General features: G+C 46.1%; 1 protein-coding gene across 4 annotated transcripts in view; it reads right to left on the minus strand.

The window, feature by feature from the left end:
* FER (FER tyrosine kinase) overlaps nt 1-20,194 on the minus strand; it is a 162,839-nt gene that overhangs the window by 122,796 nt on the left and 19,849 nt on the right. For all 4 annotated transcript variants that reach the window (XM_035100139.2, XM_035100138.2, XM_060280166.1 and 1 more), the window contains exons 7-11: nt 16,830-17,013; nt 13,045-13,182; nt 4,033-4,152; nt 2,671-2,793; nt 1,275-1,464 (exon numbers count right to left, since the gene is read on the minus strand). In XM_035100139.2, the coding sequence (XP_034956030.2) occupies nt 1,275-1,464; nt 2,671-2,793; nt 4,033-4,152; nt 13,045-13,182; nt 16,830-17,013 (755 nt within the window). The remainder of the gene's footprint in view (nt 1-1,274; nt 1,465-2,670; nt 2,794-4,032; nt 4,153-13,044; nt 13,183-16,829; nt 17,014-20,194) is intronic.

Here is a 20,194-nt window from a genome sequence, read left to right on the forward strand (position 1 = left end):
CTTTTTGTTTTATCTGCCTGCCATGAAACAGAAGCAATGCCAAGCCACACAATTTCATAGATATTATGAATTAGAATTTGAGATCCAGAGTTTTATATCCTACTCCAAAAGGTAAGAACATAACTGAGTCCCCAAAATCTATAAAGTCCATTCTGCCAGGATAGTCAGAAACTAATAAACTGCCCTCTTCCAAAATAATTTCTTTTCCTGCCTCGTCTTCAGGGCAGAGCTACAGCTTCCAACCCAATGACCCTATGATGTCAGCAGGAAATCCAGGACCCATACCATGCAGAAATAATGCCTCCTCCACGCAGCAGCTGAAGGCATCTTATCCTTCAGGGTGCTGCTTTGCAAGTGACTTCTCTGTAGGGAAGCCACTTGCAAGGATCACCCCACGCCACACATGATCAATGCCTCTGCTCAACAGCTGTTATGCAGAGGTACTGATCAAGTGGGGTATCAGGCAGGAGGGAGAGTCACGGGGCATTAGGGTCCTACCTTCTCTCAAAATAGGCAGCTGTCAGTCACAAGGAACTCAATTCACACCGCTTCTTCCTGCCTGATGCCTTATCCTTGACAGCCCCAGATCCCTCTGGGTAATTCAACACAACCCACAGGGATCTGTGGCTATCTCAGCTTGACTTGTGCAAGGCCTGAATCCCTCCAAATAGGCACAACGTGGCTCAGGATTCAGGACTTAGTCAAATCTGGTGCACAGCCCTAGTAATTGAAATGTAATGTTCTGGACAAAGAGGATATAGAGATAGCTATCCTAGTCAATGAAGCCTTGAAGCTGCCCTTCTGCAATTAGAACCTGGGCAGTAGATTCACCAGACACACAGGTCTTTTGGCCCCAGACTTCCTCACTATGTTAATAAGTGCTGCCCTTTCATTTAAATTACAGCAATCGTTTCTGAATTTCAATCTATACATATCAATTCGCTTATGCAAGTTTTATACAAACCTGTTTTCTTTTTGGTCTTGATGCACTACTAGCCACCTTAATTTTAATCCAGCTTTAAAGCAATCTATCGAGTAAGATCTTCATTCTTGTGTTCTCTTTGTATTTACAGTTGCACCAAAATTCAATTTTAAAAAATTATTTAAAAAAAATAAGATCCTAATTCATCAAAGTATCATTAAAGTAACTCTAAAGTGAAACAGGATGCCTTGTAGTTGTGCTGTATCCTGCAGTTAACAGTCACTGCTTGTTGCAACCCCATACAAGTACACCATTCATGCCACTGTTATACCATAATAATCATAGGAATTACCATTGAAGAAACTGATCTGGCATCCTCCTCATAGTTTACAACAGGTGGCGGTTCTTTCCCATCATTTTCTTGCACTTTTTGTTCTAGAAGTTCCTTCTGGGCAGCAAACTTGACTTCAGTGCATCTCAACTGCTGAACTGTTTGCTTCAATTCTTCCAGTGTCTGTTTCTGGCTTAACAGAAGCACAACACTGAAAATGAAAGAGATAAAATTAATTTAGAGGGGGGGAAACCTGAAGTTAATTACTCCTCTCAAAAAACATGGATTTTTGGGTGGGGATGGTGACGGGTCCTTTGAGCTACACAGTCTCTTTTAATTTGTCTTAGTTTTAAAGTCAATTGGCTCAGCTGTTCATGTTAATTGCAACATGCAGGCAAGGAGCTTATTTTTTTTACTTTTACGAGGACTTAAAAGTCATATATGTTAATTATAGGAAAGGTGCTGAGAGGGCAACTTTTGATTTGGCTTTCAGCATTCTGCTGATAAGGAATTTTAAAGCTCATCTCGACTGAGGGATATTCTGCAGTTTTAATGGTTTTAATATGGTTACCACACGAGCACAGACCCACAGTGCTTCAAATAAATCATCTGGGACTCCATTGTCCAGAAATCCTGAACTGGAGCAGCTAGGGCAAGGGAGACGGAGGTAACTATAAAGCAATTGCAGCACGGTGTAATTTATTAGCCTTATATGGACAGCCCTGGTTCTTTACATGGCAAATGTGCAAGAAATGGGGCTGGGTATGCCTTATCCCAAGTTAAGAGGTTTTGCAATATATTCCTCTAATGAAAGCTTATCTAACTGGTCAATAGGTCCAGACTTGTTAGGAGCTAATACAATTAGGAACCTTGCTTTTAAACATCTACATTCCTCCTATTAATAGTCAGTCACTGACCACCAGGATATGGTGAGATTTAACTTTCTTACTGGAGCAGGTCAGTGATAAATTTCCCACAGCATTTATACATATTTGTGGGGATTTTAATGCCCAAATTGGAGCAATTGCGGAGGGTCTTCCGCTACCTTGGAATATATGATCTTAACAAGTTACAAACAAGTCATTTGCATACAGACAGGCTTGCTTAAGTATTTTCAGATATGAGATACAATCATGGCACACTAAAACTTCATTACTTTTTTTTACTACAGTGGTACCTCTAGTTAAGAACTTAATTCATTCTGGAGGTCCGTTCTTAAACTGAAACTGTTCTTAACCGGAAGCACCACTTTAGCTAATGGGGCCTCCTGCTGCCGCCGCGCCACCGGAGCATGATTTCTGTTCTCATCCTGAAACAAAGTTCTTAACCTGAGGTACTATTTCTGGGTTAGCGGAGTTTGTAACCTGAAGCATTTGTAACCTGAAGCGTTTGCAACCCGAAATACCATTGTACTCACTCAGATTTCCTCTCACAAATCTTAGAAGATTCTTCTATCTTTTTTTCTAATTCCAGTACTAGCTCTTCCTTGTTTAGAAGTGTCTGCTGGGTCTGAATCAGCTCTTCTACTACTGTTTTCAACCTATGGTTTCAATGGGGGAAAAATTATATATGCATCTCACAAATAGAAATTGCATACACTTAGCAACACCCTAGAGTTTTCATCAGAATACAGTTGAAAATGTACGAGATAGCAATATACACTTATATGAAGCCATTCTAGATTTTTCGTATCTATAGACACATATCCATCTATTGTTATTATTTGCTTACATTACATCAATTGAGGGGAAATACATTCTATAGCAACTATAGTCCTCCAGTTGTTTTGAACTGTAAATTCCACCATCCCTGTGCACTGGCCATGTTGGCTCAGGCTGGTGGGATACTTGCACGTTCAACAGCCCATTCATCAGCATCATCTGCACCTTGGTTTCCAAATGCATAAAGCCTTTACTGCAAAAGTAAATTGTTGCTTCTTTGCCTTAACAAAAGCAGGAGCCAAGCCACATTGATCTTATCACGAAGAAGAAACTTTGTTGGCTGATAGGAATTGATTTCAACAATCAAACAAAGTTTATTTTTCTGCCAATAAGATCCGCAGAATACAGACCTTGATATCATGCTTAGCCTGATATCGTGCTGGGTCTCTATTCTGCCTAGAGACTCTCCCTGCCTCGGCAGGGAAGCTTATTGTTATGCTGGGTCTGTCTCTAGCCAGAGGCATGGGGCTTCTGCCTTGTAGACTGTGCAGGAAGAAAGCAGCTTTTACTGCAAAGTAAAGCCCTTTACTCTGCAACACCAACTGAGAGGCAGCAGGGGCTTATGCTTTGAAGATCTGAAGGCAGAAAATGGCCATCTACTTTGCAGTAAAGGTTTGCTTTGCAGTAAAGTGCTGCTTCCTGCCTGCCGGGTCTGCAAGGCCAGCTGGGTAGTGCATTCTCGATATATTACAGGGTGGGGGGAAAAATGAAACCTTTATTGAGGCCTGGAGTTCATACCGGTAAGATTCAAAATATTGATATATCACTCACCCCCAGTAACAATTCCTCACTCTCCTAAGCTTCCTGGTCATTATACCACAATCACTTTGCTCATCACACCTCGTCAACAAATTTGTGGCCAAGAAAGAAAGACTCCAGTCATAGGAACATAGGAAGCTGTAATGCAGTGAAGCAAACTCTTGTCTATCTAGCTCAGTACTATCTACACTGACTGGCACAGCTCTCCAGCTTTCATGTAGGGGTCTACCTGGACATGCCAGTGACTGAACCATATAAGGCAAGATGAAAAAAATGAGAAAGGAGGCTAAGTTACTTACATTGTTTGCAAACTTTCAGCTGTTAAATTATTCCACATAATCTCATTGGCTTGAAGATTTTCATTTTCTTCCAATAAAGATGTATCAAACTCTATTTCTTGTTGCGCAACATCTGGTGTCCTTTACAGATGCAAGACAATTGATTGATTTGATAGAATACTCAAAGACACTTCACACACAAGTACAAGGTACTATTTGTAGTCCACAAAAATACAATTGTATTTAATTAAAGGAATCAGGATATTAATATATCACAGTTGTCCATAGGCGCTGTTGTGACTCTATATGAATACAGGTCCTACAAATGGGATTTCATTTGAGCTACTAGGACTACTTGTTCCAGGTACTGCCAAAGGTGGGACACAGACTAACACCAAGCATCTGAAGTGGGAATGACACTGCATTCTTCTTCCATACCAGGCTGGCCAGCTACAGACTGTTAGTTCTGACAATTATACTAAGATTTAGTGGAAGGACCATAGGAGACAATATATTTTATATTTAAAACAAGCGTAGAGAAAATAAGTACTTTTATGAACTATGCATCCATAGCTGACAATGACCTTTGCCAAAGTAGTCGTATGTGGATTTCCTTTGTCCATGCCCCATCCCACTAACCTCTTGGCTGAGGCATGGGTCTTATGTCCATAAGAATTTCTAGTTTGATCCTTGAAAGCTCCTTCTCTGCAGATGAAATGGCTGCAATCTACACCAATCACACGATCAAAGGAGGACCAGTTCATACAATTGACAGCTCACACAGGTGGCTCACATAGTTCTGGTGCAACTATTCACCTGTATGAAGCAGTCCCTCAAAAAGGTTGGGTGCTTTAAACCACACTGTCTAAGATGCTGCTGCACTAGGAGCATGCATGTGCAGTCACCACCTGTCAGAGGGCCTGGTATGGCTACTCTAGAGTAACGACTCCAGCATGGTCTTTTAAGGCTTTTATTAAGTGCTGACTATTTACAGTGTTCAGAGCAGTAAAAATGCATCCTTAAGGTGAGGTGTCAGAACTCCCGAATGGCGATTGGCGCGTTTTCTTCCAGCACCACAACTTTGGCAGACCCAACCTCTTCCCCCTACGTTTGCGTCGCAATTCGGGAGTTGGGGGGATTGGCCTCCCCCCCGTGCGTCCAACTTCCTGTCCCACCTGAGGCATGGGCTCCACAACCCTGCCTGAGCCTCGGACACCACTTCCTGACTCTCCGCTGGAGGCAGAGCTCTCCTTACTCTCTCCAGCGCTTGGTGATGGGCTGGAACTTAAGATGGGAGGGACTTCCCTGTATCCCTTGTCCCTCACATCCACCCCCCTCCCAGGCTCCTCTCTCCTCCTCCCCAGTGGCTCTCTGCTTGCTGGGGACGAGTGAAATCCCAAGAAGTCTGTGGCATCCGAGCCTGTGGGTGTGAAAATTTCCCCCCAATCCTGCGATCTCTCTCCTTCCCCCTGAGAAGACGGAAATCCCAAGAAGTCAGTGGCATCAGAGCTGGTGGGAGTAAAAATGTTCTGCCAGTCCTCTCCTGCCTCTGACGTCGTTGACCTCGGTGAAACCCACACCTCTTCTTCCGTGTCCTCAAATTCCGCTTCCCATCTCCATGGGGACCTGCTGCCTGCTATCCCTTCCTCCTGCTCCTCCCCCTCTCCCTCCCTTTCCATGTGCCAGGGCTTGGGCCTGTGGGGGAACAGGGCGTGGAATTCTTCCACTAAAAATTCCTCAGGTACTTCCGTGGCCGGTATCCACTCATTGTGGGATGGCGGAGTGTCCTCCCATGCTATCAGGTACTCCAGTCCTCTCACCCCTCTCCTTGAGTCTAAAATCTCAGTTGCCTCATTGAGCTGTCGGGCGTTTCCCGTCTCCCCCCCTCCCTCTGGAGGCTGATCGCTGTCCCTGAACCTGGTACTTTCCCTGTACGGCGACAGCAGTGATCTATGAAACACTGGGTGCACTCTCATGTCCTCCGGCAGTGCTAGCCTGAAGGCTACCGGGTTGACCTGTTGCGTGACCGTGAAGGGGCCCAGCCTCCTGTGTGCTAACTTTCTGCATCGCCCCCTGGTGGGAAGACCTTCCGAGGATAACCAAACCTTGTCCCCCACCCTTATGACCTCTCCCGGCCGCCTGTGGCGATCTGCCCCCTTCTTATACGCTTCCTTGGCCCTCTCCAAGTGTTCTCTGAGCTGTTGGTGCACCGTCTCCAGGTCCTCTGCCCACTCCTCGGCCTGTGGGCCCTCTTCCTCCTCCTCCCCCTCCCTCTCCGGGAAAGATCTGAGGTCGCGCCCATAGTTGGCCTTAAAGGGCGACACCCCTGTGGAGACGTGCACCGCATTGTTGTAGGCAAATTCTGCCAGTGGCAGGCGATCCACCCAGTCCGTTTGCCTCTGGCTGACGTAACATCTCAGGTACTGCTGCAGAATGGCGTTGACCCGCTCCGCCTGTCCATTGGTCTGCGGGTGCCGAGCCGTCGACAAGCTGACCTCCACCTGCAGGAGGTTCATGAGCCGTCGCCAGAACCTGGAAACAAATTGGCGGCCACGATCCGAAATAACTCTTAAAGGCAATCCATGCAGTCGGAATACGTGGTCCACAAACAGTTTGGCCGTCTCTTCTGCCGAGACCGCCCTGGCACACGGTATAAAGTGGCACATTTTGGACATGAGGTCCACCACCACCAACACTGCGGTCTTGCCCCTGGACGACGGCAGGTCTGTGATGAAGTCCATGGACACTACTTCCCACGGCCTGTGCGGTGTGGCTAATGGCTCCAGCAAACCTGCTGGTGGCGCTCTGACCACCTTTGCTCGCTGGCAGGTGTCACATCCCCTGACATAATCCCGAACATCCTCCCGCACCCCTGGCCACCAGAAGTGTCTCATGACTAGGTGAGTGGTTTTGTCCCTTCCGAAATGACCCGCCGTTGGGTTGTCGTGCATCTGCTTGAGAACCTTACCTCTCAGCTGTTTGGTCGGGAGGTACAGGGCTCCCCTGTAAAAAAGCAAACCCCTCTTCTCCTCAAAGTCTTTGGCCTGCTCCCTCCCCCCTCTCAGGTCTCTGAAGATGCGGGTGGCAAATTCATCCGCTGCCGTCAGTGCTGTGAGTTCTGCCTCGCTCACCACTGCTGCACCGCATGACCATGCAGATGGGGGGAAAACGTGCCTGGGTGCTGGTGGCAACTCCTCCTCCATGTACTCTGGCTTGCGGGAGAGGGCATCCGCCCTGACGTTCTGCTCCCCCGGGATGTAGTGGATGGAGAAGTTGAAGTTCGAGAAGAACTCTGCCCACCGTATCTGCCGCTGGTTGAGCACCCTGGCCGTTCTCCAGAACTCCAGGTTCTTGTGGTCTGTGCACACCTGGATGGGGTGCTTGGCGCCCACCAGGAAGTGTCGCCAGTGCTGGAACGCCGCGTGGATCGCGAGAAGTTCCCTATCAAACACTGTGTAGTTGCGTTCAGGCTGGGTCAGCTTCCTGGAGAAGAAGGCACAGGGTCTCCACTCTCTGTTGGCGTCCAGTTGCAACAGAATCGCTCCCACAGCTTTATCAGAAGCATCTGTCTCCAGGCGTAGGGGCGCATCCTGCACCACGTGGAACAGGTGCTGGTCTGACGCGAACACCCTCTTGAGGCTTTCGAACGCTGCTTGTGCCTCTGGTGTCCACCTGAACTTCTGCTTGCCTCTCAGGCAGTCGGTGATGGGAGCCGTGACCCGAGAGAAGTTCTGGATGAACTTCCTGTAGAAGTTAGCGAAGCCTAGTAGTCGTTGGGCATCTTTGCGCGTCCTGGGGCTGTGCCAGTCCAGGATGGTCTGCACCTTGTCCTTGTCCATTGCCAGTCCCTTGTCTGACAGCTTGTAGCCCAAGAAGTCCACCTCCTTGGTGTGAAACTTGCACTTCTCCAGCTTCACATACAGGTGGTTGTCCTTCAGGCGCTGCAACACCTCCCTGACATCCTTCACATGCTGCACTGGGTCATTGGAATAGATAAGGATGTCATCCAGAAAGACCAGGCAGTTCTTGAAGAGGAGGGACCCCAGGACGTGGTGCATGAAGGCCTGGAAGCAGGCTGAGCCCCCTTGCAACCCGAAGGGCATCACCAGATATTCAAAAGAGCCCAGAGGCGTGAACATCGTGGTCTTCCATTCATCGCCTTCCCGGATCCTGATCAAGTTGTACGCCCCCCTCAGGTCTAGCTTGGTGAAAATCTTGCCCCTGCGTGCCGCTGTCAGGAGATCATCCACTCTGGGCATGGGGAAAGCCACTGGCTCTGTCACCGAATTCAGCCGTCTAAAATCCACCACCAGGCGGCGCTGTTGCGTGTCTTTCTTGTCCACCCAGAAGACCGGGCTGCCCCCTGCTGCCTTGCTTTCTCTGATGAACCCCCGCTTGAGGTTCTTGTCGATGAAAGCGCGCAGATCCTCCAGTTCCTGGTCTGACATGGCGTACAGCTTGGCTGGGGGTATAGTTGCCCCCGGCACCAGGTTGATCTGGCAGTCAAAAGGCCTGTGTGGGGGTAGGTGGTCGGACTCCGCTTCGCTGAAGACCTCCTGCAGGTCCCAGTACGGCTTGGGTATCGCCTCACCCCCTTTGACGTGCATGGTGGCCACCGTGGCTATCGGAGGCCCCTCCCCTGGTTGGTGCTGCATGCAATGTTCCAGACAAAAGTCCGACCCAAACGTGATGCATCTCTGGTGCCAACTTATGGAAGGGTCGTGGCGCGCCAGCCAGCTCATTCCCAAAACGATGGGGGGGTCTGAGATGGTCGTGACGTTGAAAGCCAGTGTCTCTGAGTGCCTTCCCACCGTCATTCTCATGGGGGGGGGGTTTGATGAGTGATGGCCCCTCCCAGCAACTCTCTGCCATCAATGGTGGCCACATGCAGGGGAAAATCCAGCTGCAGAAGTTGGATTTGGTGCTCTTCTGCAAAGTTTCTCGAGAAGAAGTTGGCAGATGCCCCACTGTCAATTAAGGCGAGGACTGACAGGGGGTAGCCATTTGGGAGCGTCAGCGTGACTTCTAGAACCACTCCTGCTCTGGGAGGGGTGGGCTGGCTCTGCTCCTCTCTGTGCGGGTGGGCGGGCTGGGGCTGTTCACTGCTGACTGTGCCTGGCTGCTGCCCCTTGTCTCCTGCAGCCAGGCTGTCTCGTTTCCCTGCTGTGGTGCTACGTCAGTGGGGGAAGGTACAACCGTTCCCGCCTTTCCTTGCCACTCCCTGCGATGAGGGCAGTCTCTGACGCGATGCCGGGGGGAGTTGCAGAGAAAGCAATTCCCTCCTCTTCCCTCCTTGCGTTTTGGCGCCGCCGGGGTTTGAAAAGCCCGCGCGCGCGCTCCCCCGATCTCCATCGGTTCCGGCTCTGGGCTTGGTCTGGGCGGGTCTGGGGGCGGTCCCTGGGGTGGGTTTTGGTGGTGTGGTCTGTCCTGAGAGCGTGGGAACCAAGGTTTTGCTGCGCGCGTCGCTTGTTTGTCATACCATCTGGATTCCTGCCTCACCCCCACCGCTAGCGCCGCTTTGCTGAGCTGATCCATAGTCTGCGGTCTAGGACCTCTTGCCAGCTCATCCTTAACGTCTGCATGCAAACCTAGGTAGAAGGCTGATTTCACTGGCTCACTGTTCAGATCCCACCCCAGTTTGTGCACCAGCATGGTGAATTTCGCCCAGTAGTCTCTAACTGTCGATTTTCCTTGTGTTAGGTCATGAAGCTCCTGTTTAGTGGCCTCCATTTCACTGTCGCTAGCGTACATTAATTTTAAAGCTTCTAGAAATAAAGTTGCGTTCTTCATGCAAGGATTTTTTTGCGCGATGAGCGGTCTTACCCATTCCCGGGCGGCCCCCGTCAAATGCTCTATGATAAAGTAGACTCTGTGCGCGTCATCTGGGAATTCTGCTGCATGCAATTCCAGCGCATAATTTATCTCAGTCTCGAATCCGAGGTACTCCCTCGGGTCTCCGCTGAACTTGGTGACTAGGCTCTGTCCCCTTCTCACTTGGACTAGCTGCGGCTGGGGTGCCCCCCCACCTCTAGCGGCTTTCTCCTCTTCCAACTTTTTCTGCAGGTCTAATACCATCACCCTTAGCTGTTTCTCAGTCTCCTCTTTTGTCCTCACCTGGTCCACCAGCTTGTTCAGCTCCTCCTGCGCCCCTCGCGCTTCCTCCTGAGCGGCATGCAATTGCTGCTGTGCGTGCGCTGTGAGGGTCTGTAGCTCCTGCTTCGCTGCTTCAGCCTCCAGCCTCCAATGCTCAGCCTCTTGAGCGCTCATCGCTGCACTCCAAAGTAGCCAAAAAAGATTCGGGAGTTGCTGTCAGAGGGCCTGGTATGGCTACTCTAGAGTAACGACTCCAGCATGGTCTTTTAAGGCTTTTATTAAGTGCTGACTATTTACAGTGTTCAGAGCAGTAAAAATGCATCCTTAAGGTGAGGTGTCAGAACTCCCGAATGGCGATTGGCGCGTTTTCTTCCAGCACCACAACTTTGGCAGACCCAACCTCTTCCCCCTACGTTTGCGTCGCAATTCGGGAGTTGGGGGGATTGGCCTCCCCCCCGTGCGTCCAACTTCCTGTCCCACCTGAGGCATGGGCTCCACAACCCTGCCTGAGCCTCGGACACCACTTCCTGACTCTCCGCTGGAGGCAGAGCTCTCCTTACTCTCTCCAGCGCTTGGTGATGGGCTGGAACTTAAGATGGGAGGGACTTCCCTGTATCCCTTGTCCCTCACACCACCCAATTATCTGTTGTACCACAATGTTGAAGACAGTTTTCCCATTCCCAGCTCTAGGTTAGTAGGATGGGTTAATGGCTCTGCCCAAAGGCAGGCAGCAACCTTTTGGGAGGTGGGGTATCCATCCTGCAGTTCTGCTCCTGCTTTCGATCAAAGTGCAGCAAGCTCCCGCTGATTTCTCAGGTTCTTGCATTTTTATTCACTTTCTCTTGTCTTTCCAAATAGCTTACTGAATCCTTTTACTCAGTACTTCTCGGATTTAACTAAGTCTTCAGATTTAACTTTAGCTTCTTTGTGTCTTTAGTTTTCACAGAGCCCCCCCACCCCACCCCTACCCCAGAATACATGGAATTTAACAAAAGCTTCTATATACCCCCCCCCCAATACATTAAGCTAAGGGAGAAAAGGAAATCCTTTCCACTACAGCAACAGCCCTTTAATATGCAAGGGAAAGGGAAAGGGATCTGAGAAACCTAGAGAAAGTGCAAGCCCAGCTTGATTGCTTTTGGCAAGAAAGCCATTTTTCCTCTTCCACCAAGCAGGAAAAATCTCTTTATCGGGGATTCCGTTCCAAAAGAGTCTCAACTCATTTACAAAAAACTGAAAGGAGAAGGAAGCAGAACCACCCCTTTCATATAGTGATCAGCCAGCCATCCCTGCCAATTCACATCAATGGCTGAAACCTCTCCTGCAGCGCCCACCCCACTGGAGTTTCTCCTGTTCCAGGGAGGCTAGTGGGGTTAGATACTTGGGGAGGGGGAAAGCACCCCTCCCTCCTCTGAGGCAGATACCAATTGAGAAAAGGAAAAGATGCAAGCAAGGGCTTTAAAAACTGCTTCCTTGCAATGTTCTGCATCCCATTAGTCCTTCTCAATCATCAGATGAAGAGGAATTCATGGAGTTCCAACCCTCCTTTCCCCCAATACTACCATTGAACAGGGTTTTTCAGGGGTCCATTCCCCCCTCTCAGCCTGCTCCTGCTCATACCCTATAGCTGTCTGAGGACACGCTCAATCAAATCAACCAGGCTATCCTGCAACAACTCTCAGCTCTTGCGTGCTCTTCACCTGCTCAAGCTAGACCTGCTGGCAAGGAATTTATGAGCTCAAAGACAGTGCTCAAAAGGTTCTCTCTCAGCTCAAGGCAACCTAATGTACATTGAGCTTTTTTCTACCAGACCTCAGTCTCGCCATTCCTTTGGTCGGGGAGAGGATTAGAATCCAATGACTCCTTTTACTAACATGGATCAATATGAGGATGAGTGGAGTGACACTCCATACACAAACACCAACAATTCTCACATTGGCTATTCCAAGAATCTCATTACATTCCTTTATTATGCAAAACTCCAGCTATCTTGAAGTTTAACACACACACCCCAATCATCTCCTGCTTCCACCCAAACAGTGGCACTTACAAAAGGAACCACAGCCTCCTATGTCTGGAGTTCCGGTTTCAGCTCCCTTCTTGAAGGTTAAAAAGGCTGAATGGGATTCAACCCTCCAGCATCAGAAAGCGGTAGCACTCGCTAAAAAGCTTAATACTATTTAGATTCTGATTTCATGGACTCCCTAAAACTGCCCAGCATAGCTCTACCTATTTCCATTTCAGTTTCTAAAGCTCTGCTTCTGCAGGAAGGGGACTCTCAGCTGAAGAACGCCACCTAGACTGCGCCATCCACAGGGCACACAAGGTCTCTGCCTTAGCCAGAAAAGTGGCTTGCACAGCATTGGTGTTTGCACATGCATCCTTAATGTAGGTGGGTGATCTTCTAGACAACCCTGCTCAAGATACGAGTCGCACCCGCCAAAGTTTACTCAAGCTACACTGTCCAGCTGCATTCATAGCAGATGTTACAATGGATACTACAATATGCCTCTCATGTCCTTGTAGCTGATGTGGTGGCCAGATGCACTCTGTGGCAGCTACACACTGGGAGGCAGATAAGCTCTCCATCACCCGCTATGTGGGTGACAAACTTCTTGGAGAAGTAACCCTGAATGACTCTCTAGAAATTGAATCCAGAGACAACACAAGATGCTGCTCACTGCCAAGACAGACAAGAAAGCCAACAGGAGATATTCTCCATATTCCTACAACCAGTTCTTTTGGTACTTCAGGCAACCAAGTGGAGAAAGAGACACTATATTGTATGCTGCTGCATGAAGAGCATGCATTTGAAGCCATCACCATATTATCTGATGTTCTACAGTGTTGAGGATAAATTTATTTAGTCAGACACGACTAAACAACAACAAATAGTTTGCAATGGTGAAACAACAACAGCAGTTATAAATATGCATTTACCTGTGAGCCTCTATGAAACTACTGTACTCAGAACCAGGGTCTAACTGTTCAACAGATGTTTGGATCTCTTTATGAACATTCACTATTTCTTCTGTTACAAGACTGGTGATCTGACTGTATTCTTCAAGGATACCTTTTCTGGAGAAAAGAAAAATACCATGTAAGTATGTCTAGAAAACCTTTTAGTAATTTATAAACTAAAAACATGAAGATATGGATGAATTCTTGTTTTTTAACTCTTCAGTAACTCCTTGGATAATTAAGTCTTATTAAATATGACATAAGGGACGCGGGTGGCGCTGTGGGTTAAACCACTGAGCCTAGGGCTTGCCGATCAGAAGGTCAGCGGTTCGAATCCCCGCGATGGGGTGAGTTCCCATTGCTCAGTCCCAGCTCCTGCCAACCTAGCAGTTCAAAAGCCCGTCAAAGTGTAAGTAGATAAATAGGTACCGCTACAAGCGGGAAGATAAACAACGTTTCCGTGTGCTGCTCTGGTTTGCCAGAAGCGGCTTTGTCATGCTGGTCACGACCTGGAAGCTGTACGCCGGCTCCCTCGGCCAATAATGTGAGATGAGCACCACAACCCCGGAGTCAGTCACGCCTGGACCTAATGGTCAGGGGTCCCTTTACCTTTACCTTAAATGTGGCATATGCTGCTTCATAATATAATGTCTTGGTATTGCAACCTTCTCAAGGCCTCCAAATGCTTTTTATAAGTAGGCTGTGACGAGCAAAAGTTCTCTCTCTTAGGGTACAGACATATGAACAAGAGGTGGGGGGGAAGCTACAGCGTGCAATCTGCTTCCCCTAACCTTCTGTGAAGATCACTGTCTGTGGATCAGATTCCGACACTCTCTCCCTCCCTCAGTGCTTCAGATGGGCTGTCTGCTTCCTGGCATGCTCATCCTATCAAACACTTGTTCAGATCTTAAAATGTTTTATTTTTTACAGTGGTTTTTAAAAGTTTTAGAAACAGTTCTGAAAGGGGAGGAAGTTATTTTACAGTGGACACAACAGCCAGACAATTAGGGCTTTGCACAGTTTGCTTCTGAAAAGGGACAGGGGGAATTCCATAATTGACACAGGAGCCATCCAATCAGCAATGTGACAAATCCAGTTTCTGCCAGGAACCAGATGAACAAGTTCCCTCAGAGCCCAGTCAGGGAAGGACAATCATGTGTCTACACTGTGCAACAGTGATCATGCTTCAACCACACACTCATCATTCAAGATACTGTACGTACATTGGTATGCAGCCTATCCACACCTGCATGGTACTTCAAAAGCTGGAAAGGAAGGTGAGAGCAACCCTGAAGCATAAGCAATTTCCCTTCTGCTCCTCCCTTTCCTTCTTTAGAACCACATGGGGAACAAGCAGATTGCAAGAAACATGCCATAGCAGCTGCTCCATGTTCCTCTTCTCATTTTCAAACCACCAACGAAGGGAAAGAGAGAAGTGAAGGAAACCACTATACCACCCTTCTTATCTCTTCTCCTCTGCCTGCTATTTCTGTTGAACTGCAGAAGGAAATGAAGATCCCCTTGAACCACACATCCTGATGGTAGCCATTTTTCTAGCATAATCTACCCTGCTCAGCAGAATATGAGAAACTTGCCTTAGGTTCAGCTGAGCAGGATGACTTAATAAAAATAAACGCTGAATAACTGAATTGCACCCTGCATGGTACAATATATTCACCGCTGCATGAAGCTTTTTCAAAGGTTTTGTTTAGAGTGAGATCAATCAATCAAAACATAAAACCTTTCTCTACTGGGTTGTCAAATATTCAGTACCATACCCATAAAATTGAGCAGGCTAAGGACAGATCCCAATCAAGAGTGATCTGGAAGTCCCAGCAACTGCAAGGAGGTTTCTGAAGAACCAAATGAGTATCAGACTGATTTGAGGCTACAGAACTAAACTATAAGAAGGTTATGTCCTTTTAAATAGGCCCATCTGCACAAGTCAAATAAGCAAAGATTTGCATCAGTGGGTAAATCCCATAGTATACATTTACAAGTAGAATAGACTTCCTCTCACACAACAGGACTTTCCTTTCCTTTCTTCTCACCCAGCAGCCTCCCGTGCTCCCTGCAAACCTGTGCTGAAGAATCCCCAGAAGAGGAAGTCCTATTGTGAGAGAGGAAATGTAGTCTACCTGTGGGATGGACACCATTGGATTTAATCCACTGGTACAAATTGCTCCCCATGAAATCCTAAGCACTGAACAGGTAAGAGCACGAAGACACAATTTCTATGCTTAGAGAAACAATGCTACTCACTACTGCCAAAACAAGAAAAAGAGCAAAAGTCACAAAATAAAGAACAGGGTCAGTTGCTTTGGGAATGGCAAATACGGGCTCCAATTTAACAATTTACAGCAAATTTAAAAATGCAACCCAGTATGTCTCAAAAGGCCCATTAATATTTTAGCAACCGTTTGAAGAGGGAGTAACCTGGTTTTAGAATATCTACAGAAGCTGTTGAGCTAAAAGGGGGGAAGCTACCCATAACCAAAATGCAACTCCATTTACCTTAAGAGTCTTTTTGTAAGATTATGCTGTCAAAAAAGGAAGACCGAGAGCGATTATGGCTATCCAACCCAATTAATAAAAACTGAACCGCCAACAATGACATGGAATGGAAAATATTGTTTACACACTTTTATAACGCCACTTTTCAGATCAAGCTTCTAATGCAACACTGTTTAAAGTCCCAACAACCAGCTTTCAGCTTCCAGCTATTTTATTTCTGCCACTTCTTGCGGGCATTTGCTGATTTTACCTCATCAGCAATTCAGACAAGTTGTTGTTGTTGTTTAGTCGTTTAGTCGTGTCCGACTCTTCGTGACCCCATGGACCATAGCACGCCAGGCACTCCTGTCTTGCACTGCCTCCCGTAGTTTGGTCAAACTCATGTTCGTAGCTTCGAGAACACTGTCCAACCATCTTGTCCTCTGTCGTCCCCTTCTCCTAGTGCCCTCAATCTTTCCCAACATCAGGGTCTTTTCCAAGGATTCTTCTCTTCTCATGAGGTGGCCAAAGTATTGGAGCCTCAGCTTAACAATCTGTCCTTCCAGGGAGCACTCAGGGCTGATTTCCTTAAGAATGGAGAGGTTTGATCTTCTTGCAGTCCATGGGACTCTCAAGAGTCTCCTCCAGCACCATAATTCAAAAGCATCAATTCTTCGGCGATCAGCCTTCTTTATGGTCCAGCTCTCACTTCCATACATACCTGGAGAAGGAACTGGCAAGCCACTCCAGTATCCCTGCCAAGAAAACTCCATGGACAAAGACAACAGGCATATTCAGACAAGTACCAGCAGAAAATAGAATCATCCATTAAAAGCCCATGAGAATAAAATTATCTTCTTCACTTGATACACACACACACACACACACACACACACACACACACACACACACACACAGTTGGTGCTGACTACTGTCCCTGGAGAGAATGTTGCACAACGAGAACTTCACCATTAGAAAGGCCATTTCTGTGCTGACTATTCAACTCTGAGGGCCGTGACACCAAGTGCATGGTCTTTGATACAAGCCCAGGTTGGCAGAAAGTATTCCCTCGGATACTCCCAACCATACAACGCTTTATAAAACCAGCACCTTAAATTCATGTTTCTATCCTTAGCTGCCACTGTAGAATTTTGGGAGTAGCTAACAGCAATGGATGCTATTTCAGGCTACCACTACTTACAAATAACAATGCAATGTGCCCAGGCAGCTGAAGTATGCATGCTTTTACAGTAAAAGAAAATGTGTCTTACAGTGCTTTAACCATTTCTTCTTGCATCTTCTGCAAGGAGTCAAGGAACAGAGGAAGTGTAGCGTCATAATACTGGTGCTGGTGTAACTGTGCTCCTTTCAGCGCCAACACATACTGATTGTGCAACATGTGGAGTTTCATAGTAGCTTTATCGTAACGTTCTTTGGCTTTTTCAGTCTCCTTTCCTGAAGGAAGAGCAATGGGAAGGAAAATCCTTAATTATATAGAGTTGCAATAAAAAAAAACTTAAGCAAAAGCCAGAGTTAACCACTTTTAACTACCATTGATTTCAATGGTGCAGGTATGCATATGCCATAACCCAGTTGCACTGAATTCAACAGAGCTTTACCATGATTAATTGTGAAGGGCTGCACCCTAAACTTTGCTCATGATTTCATTTCTAGCTAAATACACACATGGGCAGGGATCCAAAGAGATACTCAAGTACACCCTAGGTCACCTCCCTTCAAAAGCAGTTTCCCATGCAACTCACGGTGCCTGCAACTGAGAATCACAAGCCTAGAGAGATAGTTGCTTGGGTTTTTTGGGATCCAAGCCACCACTTCTATTTTCATATCTGCAATCTAATGCAAGCTATTGACCTATTGAGACCCTTAAGTTCTTATGTCAATTTCTAAAGGCTTTAAATTCAATTTCTTTACTTCAGCTTTCTGCCTTACCAGGGTGCAATGAGTTCCAATTAGTGCTAGAAACAGATTCATATAACTGCCAGCCTTTCAATTTTCAAAATGAAAGCAGGCTTTTCCTCTTTGCCTCAGAATGCCAAAGTACGATATATAATCTGTTGAACTGGGCACAAGCTATCCCAATTAGAGCTCTCTGAATGACCATTTTTAAAAGTTTAATATATTGCAAAAAAAAAAAAGCTTAAACTATGCACTCTTTATCCTTCTTTTCTTCCCATTTTTAACACTGACTTTTTTCGGAACAACTGTATTGGATGTTATGTTCCTATTTTGATTTTTTCTCTCATACAGCAGCAAAGCTGCCTGCATATTTTGTTCTCAGCTCTATGGTTGACAATATGAATTATACATTCATGAAGGATAAGGTATTATTACATTTAGTTAGCATTGGGCTAGAAAATCTCATAATGCAGTTACCTGAACATTTATTCTCATAATATACATTCATATCTCAAAGAAAGTGCTTTTATTCTGAGACGTCATTCAATTAATTGTTTTTGTCAAAGTTAACCATGACATAAATCATGATTCTCTACCCTATACAAAATAGCAATAGCAAGTAGTAAAATAGTGCAACCCTTTACAGGTTTACTAATAGGTAATAAATGTTAGCGTACAAAGGATTGCAGCATAAACAATTGTAATTGATTTATACAATAATATATTCTAAATACTTCTTAACAATCTAAGTAAGTAAGTCGTTTTATTACAGTCAATGACTGGTATCAGGATAAAATCACCAATTACAAAGTTTAAAATCTCAGAACAAACTAAAATAAATAAAATTACAGCAATTAAAATGTGGCATATAATGACCAGCACTCAGGACAGATGACATATGGTCATCCCTAGATCAGAAGGGTTCCCTTCTGACGGATAAATGACCAACTAGAACTGCTTTTTTATGTATATTTCTTAAATATGGATATCGGGACACAGCAGGGATTCCCTATTATAGGATTTAATGTAGAGTCAAACTCTCCCATCAGAGAGCATACTTTCACAACAGGAATTCTACAGCCATGTTTCTCACACCCTTCACCATGTGATCCCAACAATCTGCCTGTTCAAAAAGGTGTTTCATGACCCGTTGTCAAAACGTATCCAGTGAGGAGACCAGATACATCTCAGAGGGGAGAGCATTCCACAATCTGCCACCATCACAACGGAAGTCTTCTTGTGCCCTGCTTCCCCATAAACCTCACACTGCACAAAACTGAGAGCAGGGCCTCCTCCCCTGTAGATCTTGGCACCAGGCAGGTCTATATGGAATGAATAGCTCCTTCAGAAGACCTTTGAACTCCAGACCCCTGTTCAAAATTAATGCACACCCCAAACTGCTGGCAGCCATATCTTGGGCAGGTGAGTGTGCAGAATCTGTGCGAAATCTCCACATACAGCTGCATTTACACAGCACGCTGTTTTGTGGTCAGGTCTCTGCGCACTGGGCTACTAATCTATTACTAGTGTTAAAAAAGAACAACAATAGGCATCTCGGAACACTTCCTAAAACCAGTGAACTGAAAAGGTGACAGGAGCCTAGAGAAGCTGCTGTGGTTAGAAGCTCCCATATGCTTCCTACTTCTGCAGCTTCTACAATTACCACAGCAATTTTGATATTGAAAAAAGTACATCTGAGTATAATGGTACATGATCCATTCCCTACTTGGATTTTGCAACCATGTACTGTACCCATAAGTATTGTCTTTTGTCCCGTCCCCGTCCCCCGTCCCCCCCCCCAAGCTTACCCTATAGTTTGAAAACCACAGCCTGGAATATATACCTTAACATTTGAACATGCCTTCTCACAATGCTCAGCATAACAGCAATAATATGGCTTCACTAACTGTTTTGTCATTTGTGAGGCAACTGTTATTACAACGTCGCAAACAATGTTATTTGTACAATCTCAGAAGTATTAAAAAAACCCAGAAAGGTTTACATCCGTCTCTATTTTGCCCTAGAAGTAGTTTTGCCTTCTGCTTTTTAAATGTTTTAAAAGGCATTTAAATGCCATATACAGTAAATGAGGATCCTCCTAAATGTATTTTCAGAATTGGATGTGCATAGAGACTATTATCAGCATTAACCCACATTTCTAGCATAGTTTATTTAATTGTGCTGCGAACAGGTTTTCAACCATACAAGATAATCAATCATTTGACCATATTGTTGAACCTGGAGAGATAACGTCTCATTTGTGGATGCAGGGAAAAGTCTAAACCTAATTATATACCCAAGTACACCTACACTACATAATTAGTCCTGGCTTTCCAAGAGTGTAGGGGTCAAGGAGCACTAGCTTCTACAAAGAATTACAGTAATTCGCTGGGTCCTACAGACAGAAGTAATTACTTAAGAACAAGTTAGAAACTGGTTTAGATTTGTAGCACAGATATGCTCAGGTGTAATCCAAACAGCTGGTACATTTTGAAAAGAGGCAATACCCCCACAAAAATCCAGGAGCAGTACTGAGAAAGTAAGGAAAGTGATGAGGGACAAATGCTACAAAATAAACCAAGATTGGCTACAAGGGCAACTAAGTATGAAGACTAGTCACAAGCAAAAGTGATTTTACAAAGGGGAGAGTTTTGTAAAGTTTAGAAGCAATGGACTAAATTCTGGCACTGCAACTAATTTCTGGGAACTGCTGATTTTT

This window comes from Zootoca vivipara, chromosome 11 (genome assembly GCF_963506605.1).
Source record: "Zootoca vivipara chromosome 11, rZooViv1.1, whole genome shotgun sequence".
Classification (NCBI taxonomy): Eukaryota; Metazoa; Chordata; class Lepidosauria; order Squamata; family Lacertidae; genus Zootoca; species Zootoca vivipara.